This window comes from Ranitomeya variabilis, chromosome 6 (genome assembly GCF_051348905.1).
Source record: "Ranitomeya variabilis isolate aRanVar5 chromosome 6, aRanVar5.hap1, whole genome shotgun sequence".
Taxonomy (NCBI): domain Eukaryota; kingdom Metazoa; phylum Chordata; class Amphibia; order Anura; family Dendrobatidae; genus Ranitomeya; species Ranitomeya variabilis.
In genome coordinates this window covers 270399445-270413350 of record NC_135237.1, presented here as the reverse complement: position 1 = coordinate 270413350, position 13906 = coordinate 270399445, and the positions used below count along the sequence as shown (strand labels likewise).

General features: G+C 48.0%; 1 protein-coding gene across 8 annotated transcripts in view; it reads right to left on the bottom strand.

Moving 5' to 3' along the window:
• Positions 1-13906, bottom strand: part of LOC143782307 (NFX1-type zinc finger-containing protein 1-like) — a 197424-nt gene that overhangs the window by 23535 nt on the left and 159983 nt on the right. For all 8 annotated transcript variants that reach the window (XM_077269622.1, XM_077269626.1, XM_077269623.1 and 5 more), the window contains one exon: positions 7871-7966. In XM_077269622.1, coding sequence (XP_077125737.1) covers positions 7871-7966 — 96 coding nt within the window. The remainder of the gene's footprint in view (positions 1-7870; positions 7967-13906) is intronic.

The window sequence follows — 13906 nt, the reverse complement described above, 5'->3', positions numbered from 1 at the left end:
CAGGAGACCTGGATAACGTATACAGTGACCTAATTATTCAATCAGGAGGAGGAGTGGCAAATTCCGGCGAGATCCAGGCCTTGTTCATTTTCAGGAAAGTAAGCCGGTCAACGTTATCGGAGGATAGTCGCATGCGACGGTCAGTTAGTACACCACCTGCAGCACTAAAGACACGTTCCGATAATACACTGGCCGCAGGGCAAGACAGCACCTCCAATGCATACTGGCTTAGCTCTGGCCATGTATCCAGCTTTGAGACCCAAAACTTGAAAGGGGAAGAGCCGTCTGGGAGTAGAGCAAGAGGGCAAGACATGTAGTCTGTCACCATCTGACGGAACCGTTGCCTCCTGCTGACTGGAGCCGTCTGTGATGGTGTAGACTTTTGTGGCGGGCACAGAAAACTGTGCCACAGTTCGGCCATACTGGTCTTGCCTTGGGCAGAGGCACTGCTTCTGCTCCCTCTTTGTGCAGAGCCTCCACCACGGCCTGGACGCACTGAGCTGCTTTGGAATGCACTAGCAGCACTTCTCTCAGTTGGAATGGAGAAGATGATGGAATTGACCAGTGTGTCTTGGTACTCCCGCATTTTTCGCTCCCGGTTCAACGGTGTGATGAGGCTTTCTACGTTGTCCCGGTAGCGAGGATCGAGGAGGGTGAACACCCAATAATCAGACATGTTGAGAATGTGGGCGATGCGGCGGTCGTTTCTCAGGCACTGCAGCATGTAATCCACCATGTGCTGCAGACTGCCAACTGCCCAAGAAACGCTGTCCCCTGCTGGAGGCGTGATCTCTGCCCGCTCGTCATCACCCCACCCTCGCTGTACACACTGAGTACTGGACAATTGTGTAACTCCCTCCTCTGGACGGATGTCTTCCTCCTCCATTGACTCCTCCTCATCCTCCTCACAAACGGTCCCCTGCCTACGCGTTTGTGAGGAACCACGTGGCGCTGACTGTCCAGAAGATGATGGAAATGGTGAATCCTCATCCTCCACCTCTTCCACAACATCATCCCTTAGCGCTTGCAGTGATTTTTCAAGCAGGCAGATAAGGGGGACAGTCATGCTGACTAGTGCATCATCTGCACTCGCCATCCGCGTGGAATAATCAAAGGGACGCAAAACCTGGCAGACGTCATTCATAGTGGCCCACTCTGTGGTTGTGAAGTCTGTACGGCGCTGACTGCGACTTTTTTGCGCCTGAAGCAGCTGGTACTCCATTACAGCTTGCTGCTGCTCACACAACCGCTCCAACATATGTAACGTGGAATTCCACCTGGTAGGTAGGTCACATATGATGCGATGTTCCGGCAGGCGGTGTCGGCGCTGCAGAGCCGCAATGCGCGCTTTTGCCGTGCTGGAACGCCGCAAGTGAGCACACTCTAGGCGGACCTTGTGCAGCAGTGCATCAAGATCCGGATAGTCCCTCAAAAAGCTCTGCACGACCAAATTGAGCACATGTGCCAGACATGGGATGTGAGTGAGGTTGCCGAGGCCCAGAGCTGCCACCAGATTTCGGCCATTATCACACACTACCATGCCTGGCTGGAGATTCGCTGGCACAAACCACACATCGCTCTCCTGCTTGATGGCATTCCAGAGCTCCTGCGCTGTGTGGCTACGATTCCCCAAGAAAATTAATTTCAAGACGGCCTGTTGACGTTTGGCCACGGCTGTGCTCATGTCGGTCGTAACAGGTACACGTTCATCACGGGTCCATGTGGAGGTGGACTGTGACGGCTCCTGCAGCGATGATTCTGAGGAACTGGTGTAAGAGGAGGAGTCAATGCGTACAGAATGGATTCCTGCAATCCTTGGAGTGGGCAGGACACGTCCTGCGCCACTCGCACGGTCTGTACCCGGCTCAACGACATTAACCCAATGGGCAGTGAGGGAAAGGTATCGCCCCTGTCCATGTTGACTGGTCCACGCATCGGTGGTGAGGTGGACCTTGCTACTGACGGCGTTCAGTAGCGCGTGTTTTATGTGTCCCTCCACATGCTTCTGCAGGGCAGGGACGGCTTGCCTGCTGAAGTAAAAGCGGCTGGGCACATTGTACTGTGGGACTGCCAATGACATCAAGTCACGGAAGCTGTCAGTCTCCACCAGCCTGAATGACAGCATTTCCAGTGACAGAAGTTTGGCAATGCCTGCAGTCAGAGCCTGTGCTCGTGGGTGGTTTGACGAGAAAGGCCGCCTTTTCTCCCATGCCTGTACTACCGATGGCTGTAGACTGGGCTGGGAGTGTGTGGATGACTGGGAAAGTGGCGCTGCGGGTGGAATTACAGCGGGTCTCTGGACAACAGGGGCAGAGGTTCTTCCACGGCGATCCTGGGAGGACGCCGAACCAGCTGCGTGTGAGGTAGAGGAAGAGGCAACACGAGCTGAAGAGGTGGTAGCTGCCGCTGTTGGTTGGCCTACCTCTTCAGTGTGTTTTTCTAACTCCGCCGGGTGCCTGTTGCGCACATGTTTCCACATGTTGGAGGTATTGAGGTTGCTGACATTTTTCCCTCTTTTGACTTTTTGATGACACACGTTGCATCTGACATAGCAAATGTCATCTGCAACTGTGTCAAAAAAGGACCAAGCACTGCAAGTCTTGGGAGCGCCCTTTTTGGCTTTTGGAAGAGACATGCTCCTAACGGGTGCCAAAGCGGAGGCTGCAGGATCCGCAGTCTTCCCCCTCCCTCTCCCTCTTTGGGCCGTACGGGGAATCTCTTCCTCAGAGCTGCTCCCACCACCTTCCTGTCCCTCACGCCAAGATGGGTCGAGGACCTCATCATCTACACTACCCTCTGCCCCCAACTGCTCCTCCTGGGTAGTCTCAGCAGCAGAGCACGCACCAGTAAGTGGCACCTGAGTGTCATCATCAGCTGATGCGGCCTGCGATGTGGTGACCGGAGCCACTGGCCCACCCGCCTCTTCAGAGGAAGACAGAAAAAGCTGTTGGGCATCACTGCACCCTGCCTCTTCTTCCATTTCTCCAATGCTGCTTGGCTGGCCCCCTGTTTCCAAGCCAAGAGATTCAGAGAACAGAAGTAGAGACGGCTCCTGTCCTGGGCTCTCTGTCTGCCTGGGCAATTTGGCAGGTGGTGAAGAGACAGATGGCTGCTCTCCAGTGCTCTGTGTCTGAGAGGATGTGGCACTAATGGAAGTTGATGCATTAGCTGCCATCCATCCGACAACAGCTTCAATTTGTTCTTCACGCAGCAGCGGTGTACGGCGCTCGGACACAAAGCTTCGCATGAACGACTGTTGCCTGGTGAAAGTGGGTGCTGATGAGTCACCGGTGCCCGCAGCAGGCACAGAATCCCCACGTCCCCTCCCTGCTCCGCGACGGCTCCCACGCCCCCGTGCCTTACTCACTGCCTTCTTCATCTTGGTTGACTGATAAAGATAAGCAGAAAAGTACTAACGGATTTGTGTGCTTATTCCTGAGCAACTCCTCCTAACAGGTATAAGAAGCACTAATTATCTAAAGTGTGGACTAGACTTTAATATGAGCTAATGTGGCCTACAGAAATGTAAAGTGGTGTAACTGGTGTGTTTGGTGAACTTTATTATTTATTTATTTTTTGGGGGCTGAACTGACAACAGATAGAGCTGCAGTCACACGGAGACCGTGCAGACAGACGTAAACGGCGCTACAAGGCCCAAAAACCCTCCTCTACTTTATCCTATGTAGTGTTTTTCCACAAATTAGCTGGAGACGGGTGGAAAGACACTAATAGGATTTTTTTGAATAAATTAGCAGCAGACTACACTATTTGGAAAAAAAAGAAAATTGATTTGGCGGTATGACGCAGTGAAAAACCCTGAGCTGGAGACAACCAGGCTATAGCTGCTCACAGATTACAGGGCGAGCTGCAGTCACACGGAGACCGTGCAGACAGCCGTAAACGGCGCTGCAAGGCCCAAAAACCCTCCTCTACTTTATCCTATGTAGTGTTTTTCCACAAATTAGCTGGAGACGGGTGGAAAGACACTAATAGGATTTTTTTAAATTAATTAGCAGCAGACTACACTACTTTGAAAAAAAAGAAAATTGATTTGGCAGTATGACGCAGTGAAAAACCCTGAGCTGGAGACAACCAGGCTATAGCTGCTCACAGATTACAGGGCGAGCTGCAGTCACACGGAGACCGTGCAGACAGCCGTAAACGGCGCTGCAAGGCCCAAAAACCCTCCTCTACTTTATCCTATGTAGTGTTTTTCCACAAATTAGCTGGAGACGGGTGGAAAGACACTAATAGGATTTTTTTAAATTAATTAGCAGCAGACTACACTACTTTGAAAAAAAAGAAAATTGATTTGGCGGTATGACGCAGTGAAAAACCCTGAGCTGGAGACAACCAGGCTACAGCTGCTCACAGATTACAGGGCGAGCTGCAGTCACACGGAGACCGTGCAGACAGCCGTAAACGGCGCTGCAAGGCCCAAAAACCCTCCTCTACTTTATCCTATGTAGTGTTTTTCCACAAATTAGCTGGAGACGGGTGGAAAGACACTAATAGGATTTTTTTAAATTAATTAGCAGCAGACTACACTACTTTGAAAAAAAAGAAAATTGATTTGGCGGTATGACGCAGTGAAAAACCCTGAGCTGGAGACAACCAGGCTACAGCTGCTCACAGATTACAGGGCGAGCTGCAGTCACACGGAGACCGTGCAGACAGCCGTAAACGGCGCTGCAAGGCCCAAAAACCCTCCTCTACTTTATCCTATGTAGTGTTTTTCCACAAATTAGCTGGAGACGGGTGGAAAGACACTAATAGGATTTTTTTGAATAAATTAGCAGCAGACTACACTACTTGGGAAAAAAAAAAAAAAAAGGAACAGTATGAGGCAATGAACCACCCTCCCTGAACTGAATACAACCAACTATGGATGGCCTATGTGGCTGCACTCAGACTGGAGACTGGGCTGCACTCACACACACACACACACAGACCCTGCAGATCGCTGTGAAAACAGCGCTACAAGGCAAAAGCAAGGTGATTAGTAGGTGAACACAGCGGTTGCTAAATTAGCCTTTGGAAAGCACAAAGAAGCAAATCGCTATCTCTAAACTGTCCCTCAGTCAGCAAACAGCGTCCTGTCACTAACTGAATTCACAGCAGAGTGATCGCAAAATGGCGCCAGCGACTTTTAAACTGCATCATGACATCATTACACCAGCCAATCACAGCCTTGCCAGTAGTTTCATGCCCTCCATGCTAAACAGGATGTGCCCACACTTGGAATCAATCTCATTGGCTGAATTTCTGCTTTTTGAATCTTAGAACTTCCGATTCCGGTATCCGATACGCGGCAAGTATCGGAATCCCGGTATCGGAATTCCGATACCGCAAGTATCGGCCGATACCCGATACTTGCGGTATCGGAATGCTCAACACTATTCACTACATGAAGCTGAATGAAGTCTCAAAATTTGATACATATACAATGCCCTGTGTCGACGAGCTCATTGACAGGCTAGAGCCAGCCAGGTATATTAACATATATTAACACTCTGGACCTCACTTAAAGATATTGGTAGATTCCTCTATCCAAAGATGCCAAGGAGAAGACGGATTTGACAATGATAGACAGTTGTTTCCAGTATGTCAGGATGCCATTTGGGTTAAAAGGAGCTCCAGCCACCTTTCAGAGAGCCATGGACCGAATCCTAACTCTCCACAAGAAGTACGCAGCATCCTACTTGGATAACATCTTGGTCTTCAGCCAGGATTGGTGAAGTCATCTAGGCAAAGTCCAGGCAATATTTGATGCTTTATGGAAGGCAGAGTTTTCCCATTAACCAAAAGAAATGTGCCATGGGGATGGAAGAAGCCAAGTACTTGGGCTATGTAGTAGGCAGAGGCGAGAGTAAACCCCAAATGAATAAGGTTGACACAATCCAGAATTGGGAGAACCACTCTCACAGAAGCAGGTCAGTACGTTTTTGGCATCGTCGGCTACTACCATTGGTTCATCTGAAAATTTGCCATGATAGCGGCACCTCTGACAGACCTCCTTATTGGTTCAAAGTCGCCTATAGCCAAGTGGTCTCAAGAAGCTGATAGAGTGGCTAAGTTGGAAACTATCTCCTTGTGAGAAAATCTACTCCATCATGGAGAAGGAGACTTTAGCCATCAAGTGGGCATTGGACACTAAGATACTTAACCTATTGGGCAGGAAGTTTAGGTTAGTGTTAAACCATGCCCCGCTGAGGTGGATGCAGGAGAAGAAGGGGAACAAAGCCTGAGTGACCAGGTGATTCTGAGCACTTCCAGATTTTAGCTTCCATGTAGGGAGTAGGCCCAGGAAACTACATGGAAATGCTGACACTCAGTTGGTCGAGGATCCACTGAATGATAGTGGAAGGTGCAATGCCCCCACTTTGGGAAGAAGGGGAGAATGTAAGTTGGCCACTGGACATGTCCTTGAGGGGAGCGATGTATCATCAAGATTGGTAACCACAGTGAAGTTAGCCCGGACAAGCAGGCTCCAGCATGTATATTGCTGAGAGAGTCAATACTTTGTGCCCAGAGCCGGATTTACGTGCAGTGAGAGAGATGGATGGGACTGGCTGCTCACATATCCCCACTCCAGGGCATGATATAGGCAGATATAAGGAAGTTCAGCTGTATCATAAATGATGTGTGTGCAAGGTGAAAAGACCTTGTATCATGACCCACACTGGTAGGTACAGCAGAAGACACAACAAACACCAACAATGGGATGTAAAAAGGGAGAGGAAAGCCCTAACAGTAGGGAGCAAGGGATGGGGCACCTCCTAACCACAACCTGTGCCTATCCCTAAGCTCACTTAATGCCCTATGTGGGTCTTTCCCCTCACAGCCATCATGTGCCTAGTCCCTAACTGTCACCTCACTATACCCTGGCTAGTGCACTAGCCAGGAAGGATGCTAGCCTCATCACTACAGATAGTACAGATAGTATAAACACAGGGGGTAGTGACAAGCACGAGACAGGATAGGGAACAAGAAACTTGGCTCCAGCCTCCGCTGCCATGCTCCACACAGCAGAGGACACGGAATAAGGAAACAGAACTCCACAGAAGTAGCAGATAAACCACTGGCACCAGAGAGCTCCAAACTCCTAGGCTGGTCTTCATAGAATAACTCTATTGCCAACAGTTAGCTGATGCGTCATGTGACTATTTAAAGGATGGTGGGAGTGGTCACCACCCACATCAGCTGACCAGCAACAAAACAACTTCCGGCAAGGAAACTGACATTAACCCTTGCTGGCCCATAAAGGAAAAAAGCCATATTTATATTATAGCAGAACCATAGCTGCCATGAAACCAAAAATTAATTGTGACATCTTACTTGTGTGGCTCAGTGTCTGCCAGAGGCTGAGTGAAGGTCCATGCTTTATTTATGGACTGTATATTTTCTGTTTTGGTGCTGTTATACCTTTTGTACCCAGAAGAGGCTGTTTTTGTTTGTTAAGCTAGATCAGTGTTTCTCAACCCCAGTCCTCAAGACCCCACAACAGGTCATGTTTTCAGGATTTCCTTAGTATTGCACAGGTGATAATTTCATCACCTGCTCAAGCATTAATTCCATCGCATACGCAATACTAAGGAAATCCTGAAAACATGACCTGTTGTGGGGTCTTGAGGACTGGAGTTGAGAAACACTGAGCTAGATGGTTTATGCATATTTAGTAAACCGCATGTTTCTTTTGAACCATAAAATTGGACCCCTGTGTGTGCACTAGCGTCTATCCAAGAGATGATTGCTTTCACCCCCTAGATTTTAACCCTTTATCTGTCCTTGAGTTTGAAGGGCATAGGGTTAAGCAGGATCTTAAAAACTGTTAGTTTCCTTGATTATTATGAAAAAAGTAAAAAATTACCTTTATGTTGTCATATTTATATACAGATTCATGATTCTCCAGTTTGTCATAAATGTGTGGTGTTAGTAGCTTTGCTATTTCTGGCCTCATTCGATGCTGCAAAAAGAAAAATTAATATAGTTTGACTGATGCATAAAATAGAATACCTTTCAAAAAGTAGAAATATACAATCTAGTAACCTTGTAAAGTAGCAGTTGACGCCCTTGTAAGACTAAAGGCTCACTCACACTTGCGAATAGCTCAAAGACTAATGCAATCCAATAAAAAAAGCGGATTGTATTTGGACCAATGTTATTCTATGATTGTGCGCTCATCAGCATTTTTTTTTCCAGCTCTGATTGTATCAAGACCAGACTGAATAAAAACGCAGTATGATGAGATTGCATGCAAAATTCAGATCATAAGTCTATGGGTGCATGTGAAACACTGCACTGCACTTGGATGTTACCTGAGTGCAGTGCGATTCTCATGCAGGCCGGCAACAGAGACGATGGAGAAATTACTTTCTCAGTCTCCTCTGCACCGATTCTCTGATGCGAGAGGATCAGAGCAGAGAGCATTGACACTCGGCTCACGCTCGCAGCAGAAGAGGAACCAACTGTCATTAGCATATCACCTTCAATGCGCTAGTATCGGATGCCATACGCTAATGTGACTCCGGCCTAAGTGACAAAAAATGTTTCAGAAAAATAAAATCCATGTAAAAAATGTATATAAACCTTTTTACATTATAACTTCTTATTTATGTAAAAAAAAAAAAACACACATTGATTTCTCTAAGTCCCAAACTTTTCATTTAGCCTACCCGGTGAACGCCAGAATTACTATTTTTCATTTGTTTTGCACTACAAAAATATAATAAATAGCAAGCATGAAGTCACTTAAGCACAATAATTTTACCTACTAAAACTAGATTGTAATGCAAAGTGAAAGTGGATCGCCCCCAGTAGGGCAGTGGGGTACTCGGTACTGGGTCCTTCGGTTCTCGGGGATGTCATGGTGGCTGACCCGGTCCGTGGCCCTAGGTGTTGTGAATTCTGTTCTTGAGCTCCCTCCTGTGGTTATGAATGGTACTTCGGCGAGTTCTGTTCATGGACTCCCTCTGGTGGCTGTGAGTGGAGCTGCTGGTTCTGAGATTCCTTCTCCAGCTGATCTCGTTCAGGCCTTGGCTGGCTGCTCTATTTAACTCCATTCAGATCGTTACTTGATGCCAGCTGTCAATGTCCTAGTACTGGTTCAGTTCTCTTGGATCTTTCTTATGACCTGTCTACTTCAGCAAAAGCTAAGTCCCTGCTAGCTTATTTGTTACCATTGTGTTTTTGTCCAGCTATTATGATTTTATCTTGTTAGCTGGAAGCTCTGGGATGCAGAGTGGCACCACCGCGCCGTGAGTCGGTGCGGTGGTTTCTTTTGCACACTCTGCGTGGTTTTTTGTTAGTTTTTTATGCTGACCGCAAAGATACCTTTTCTATCTTCAGTCTGTTTAGTTAAGTCTGGCCTCCTATGCTGAAACCTATTTCATTCCTGTGTTTGTGACTTCCATCTTAACTCACAGTCAATATATGTGGGGGCTGCCTATTTCTTTGGGGAATTTCTCTGAGGCAAGGTAGGCTGTATTTTCTATCTTTAGGGGTAGTTAGCTCTTAGGCTGTGAAGAGGCATCTAGGCAGAGTCAGGAACGCTCCACGGCTATTTCTAGTTGTTGTGATAGGATTAGGGCTTGCGGTCAGCAGAGCTCCCACTTCCCAGAGCTCGTCCTGTATTGCTAGTTTGCTCATCTGGTCATTTCTAGTGCTCCTAACCACAAGCCCAACATAACACCTAGGGACGTCTGTGTAGAAAAGGGAAAGGTCTTTAAAGGTAAAGTGTTCGTGACGCCACCTGTGGTATTCGGTCAGGGTGACCGACGCTGCTTTAAGGGGGTCCGCTGGGGTGATGTTATTGCAGCTAGATGGTATACCTTCCCACAGGTGAAGTGTATCCCCAGGGCTTCCCAGTGTGTAGATGGTGGATGGTGAGAGGCGCAGTGAAGAACGAGGACACAAGGTTGCAGTCTCTTTACCCTTTACAGAAGACTTCAGCATCCACAGTCCAGGGCACCAGATCACAGGGCTCGCAGAGTCCGGCTGGTTTGGAGGCAAGTCTAGAGTCCCCTTGTCCAGGTGGAAAGCAGTAACCTTCCTCTAGCGCCGTGGTGTTGCAGTACCTTACTGCTAAGCGTCTCATAAGGTCCTCACAGATGTTGTAGATGTTATGTCTCTCTCTGTGTCCCGGTTAGGATAGGACAAACCTGTATGACTGGTGACTTGAGCCTGTTTATATAGACTCTTAGATGACCCGGCTCTGTAGTTGTCACCGTGCCTCCTGGTTATAGGGTGGGCAGGTAACGTGAAATTAGCTGTCCTGCCGGTCTCTGGAGCAAGGCATAAAGGGTCGTTGCTCCCTCGGTGTTCTGGCTACCGGGATCCTGAACCTCAGAAGGAGGCAGCCGGTGCAGGGCTGTTCCCCTTCTGGTATCCGCTCCTTTGCTACGACTTCTTCTCACCCTCTCTACAATACAGTTCGCTTTCAGTGTCTTTCTGGAAGCTGCCGCACTCAGGGCAGGCACAGCTCCGTGTCCTTCTTCCTCGATCTCTGACAGGATCCCACCCCTGTCAGGGATCAACTACCTGAGCAAAGCTCAGCCAGCAACTGACTAACTTCCTCCCCAGGCTACCAGTTTTACCTAAGTGTTAGGAGTGCCCTAGTGAATAGGAGCATAGCTCCCCCTGGTGGACTGGAGTATGAAATGTGTTGCATGTTTGTGATACCTGGATTCAGTTGTCCTTCTTTGCCTCCAAATGTAACATCACTCCCCCCTAGAGGAGAATGATATTACTGTAACGACCAGGACCCTGGGGCGCTGCAAAAGCACTTACACACATCAGTAGACAGACAAAGCATTTCCACCACGTGCCACATCAGCCATGATTAGCTTTTCTTTTTATCTAAATATGTTATCAACAAGCTTATGCTCAATTAAACTTGTCATTTTAAGGAGAGGCAATACACCAGATGGGTGCAGACCGCAGCTGAGGGGAGCGACAGGCTGCGGCGTGCAGAGGAAGGGCTGTATCATGAGGGGCTTGCCTATGCACAGGGGAGCGTGCGATCAACGGAGCGTTGCATTTCAGACATCAAGGTATTGGCTGACATCCAGAGAGGCGCATGCCGCGGAGAGCATTGCAGCGCAGTCCTTCAAGTGACAGCACCTATTCAAAGAGGCACGCACCGAGAGGAACCCTGCAGAGAGCTCTATTCTTTTGCTCTGCAGATATATGTAATAGGGGCTCAGCGGGTAAAACAGGAGACCGCCCGTTGCCGCCAGAAGGGCTGCGTGCTAGATGCCAGCAGACATTACACTGAACACCGCCGGCATTCTGTGATCCACGGGGTCTTCAGAGAGTGACAGGCTACGAAGCCAAGATAAGTGAACTGTTAATCAGAGACTGTAAAGGCTGAGTCACACATAACGATATCGTTAACGATATCATTGCAACGTCACGCTTTTGGTGACGTAGCAACGATCCCGCTAACGATCTCGTTATGTGTGACAGCGACCAACGATCAGGCCCCTGCTGGGAGATCGTTGGTCGTTGGGGAATGATCAGGACCATTTTTTGGTCGCTGATCACCCGCTGTCATCGCTGGATCGGCGTGTGTGACGCCGATCCAGCGATGTGTTCACTTGTAACCAGGGTAAATATCGGGTTACTAAGCGCAGGGCCGCGCTTACTAACCCGATATTTACCCTGGTTAGGCTGGTTTCACACTTGCGTTTTGATCTGCAGCGTTTGTACAGAAAAAAACACATGCGTTTTTTCCCCTATGTTTAACATTAAAAACGCATGCGTTTTTTTTGTACGCGTTTGGCCGCGTTTAACAACGCATGCGTTTTTTTGCTGCATGCGTTCTGTCGCAGAAATGCAACATGTAGTAATTTCTAGAGGCGTTTTTTTGCGGCAAAAAAACGTATTGTTGTCTATGTAAACGCATGCGTTTTTAAGCACATGCGTTTGCTTGCGTTAAAAACGCATGCGTTTTAATAGAAAAAAACAAGAATACACCCTGATAAGCCACCCCCCACCATCAAGGTGATAAAGGAATCCTAACCCTAACCCTAACCCTACCCCTACCCCTAACCCTAACCCTAACAATATGACAGGGAATACTCTACGAGTTAATATTTTTAGTACTCTATAGCAATACCGTATATCTTGGGGTGTCCACATTGAACAAAGCTTTTTATTACAAGAATGTCCTGGTCACCAGGTCAACATCCCTATGGATCCCTAGGATCCCTAGGGTTAGGGTTAGGGGTAGGGTTAGGGTTTGGATCCCTTTATCACCTTGATTGTGGGGGGTGGCTTATCAGTGACCTGGTGACCAGGACATTCTTCTAATAAAAAGCTACCCCTAACCCTAACCCAAACCCTAGGGATCCAAACCCTAACCCTACCCCTAACACTAACCCTAACCCTAGCTTCTATTTATAGTGGTTTTTCTAGTTGATTTTGATGATTGGCAGCTGTCACACATTTCTCAGCATGCGTTTCAAAAACGCAAACGCATGAAAAAACGCATGTAAACGCGTCAAAACGCCGCGTTTTTTACCACCTGCAAAAATGCATGCGTCTAAAAAAGCAGCATTTGCACGCGTTTACATGCGTTTTTTCACCACCTGCGTTTTTTTTTTAAACGCTGAGTTTTTAAATGCAAATGTGAAACCAGCCTTACCATTGTAAAAGTAAAAAAAAAACCAGTACATACTCACATTCTGATGTCTGTCACGTCCCCCGGCGTCCACAGGGTTAAAACTGCTTTCGGCAGGAGCGCTGCTAATGCACGCGCTCCGGCCGAGAGCTTCCCTGCACTGACTGTGACACATTCAGTGCAGGGAAGCTCTCGGCAGCAGCACGTGCATTAGCAGCGCTCTTGCCGAAAGCAGTTTTAACCGTGTGGATGCCGGCGGGGGACGTGACAGACATCAGAAGGTGAGTATGTAGTGTTTTTTTTTTTTTTACTTTTACAATGGTAACCAGGGAAAATATCAGGTTACTAAGCGCAGCCCTGCACTTAGTAACCCGATGTTTACCCTGGTTACCCGGGTGCTGCAGGGGGACTTCGGCATCGTTGAAGACAGTTTCAATGATGCCGAAGTCGTTCCCCTGATCGTTGGTCACTGGAGAGAGCTGTCTGTGTGAAAGCTCCCCAGCGACCACACAACGACTTACCAACGATCACGGCCAGGTCGTATCGCTGGTCGTGATCGTTGGTAAGTCGTTTAGTGTGACTCCAGCTTTAGGCCATGTGCACACGTTCAGTATTTTTTGCGGTTTTTTTGCGTTTTTTCGCTATAAAAACGTGATAAAAACGTGAAAAAAACGCTAACATATGCCTCCCATTATTTTCAGTGTATTCCGCATTTTTTGTGCAAATGTAGCCTTTTTTTCCGCAAAAAAATCGCATCGCGGAAAAAAAAGCAACATGTTCATTAAAATGCGGAATTGCAGGGGGTTCCGCACACCTAGGAGTCCATTGATCTGCTTACTTCCCGCACGGGGCTGTGCACACCATGCGGGAAGTAAGCTGATTATGTGCGGTTGGTACCCAGGGTGGAGGAGAGGAGACTCTCCTCCACGGACTGGGCACCATATAATTGGTAAAAAAAAAAGAATTAAAATAAAAAATAGTCCTATACTCACCTTCGATGTCTTCCCGCCTCTCCGCTGCATGCTGCCGCTTCGGTTTCTATAGTTGATGTGCGGTGAAGGACCTGCGATGACGTCACGGTCTTGTGATTGGTCGAGACCGGTCATGTGACCGCTCACGTGACCGTGATGTCATGGAAGGTCCTGAACCACACCGGCATCTATAGGAACGGACGCCTGCAGGTGAGTATAACCATTTTTTTTATTTTTTTTATTATTTTTAAACATTCCATCTTTTACTATTGATGCTGCATAAGCAGCATCTATAGTACAAAGATGGTCACAC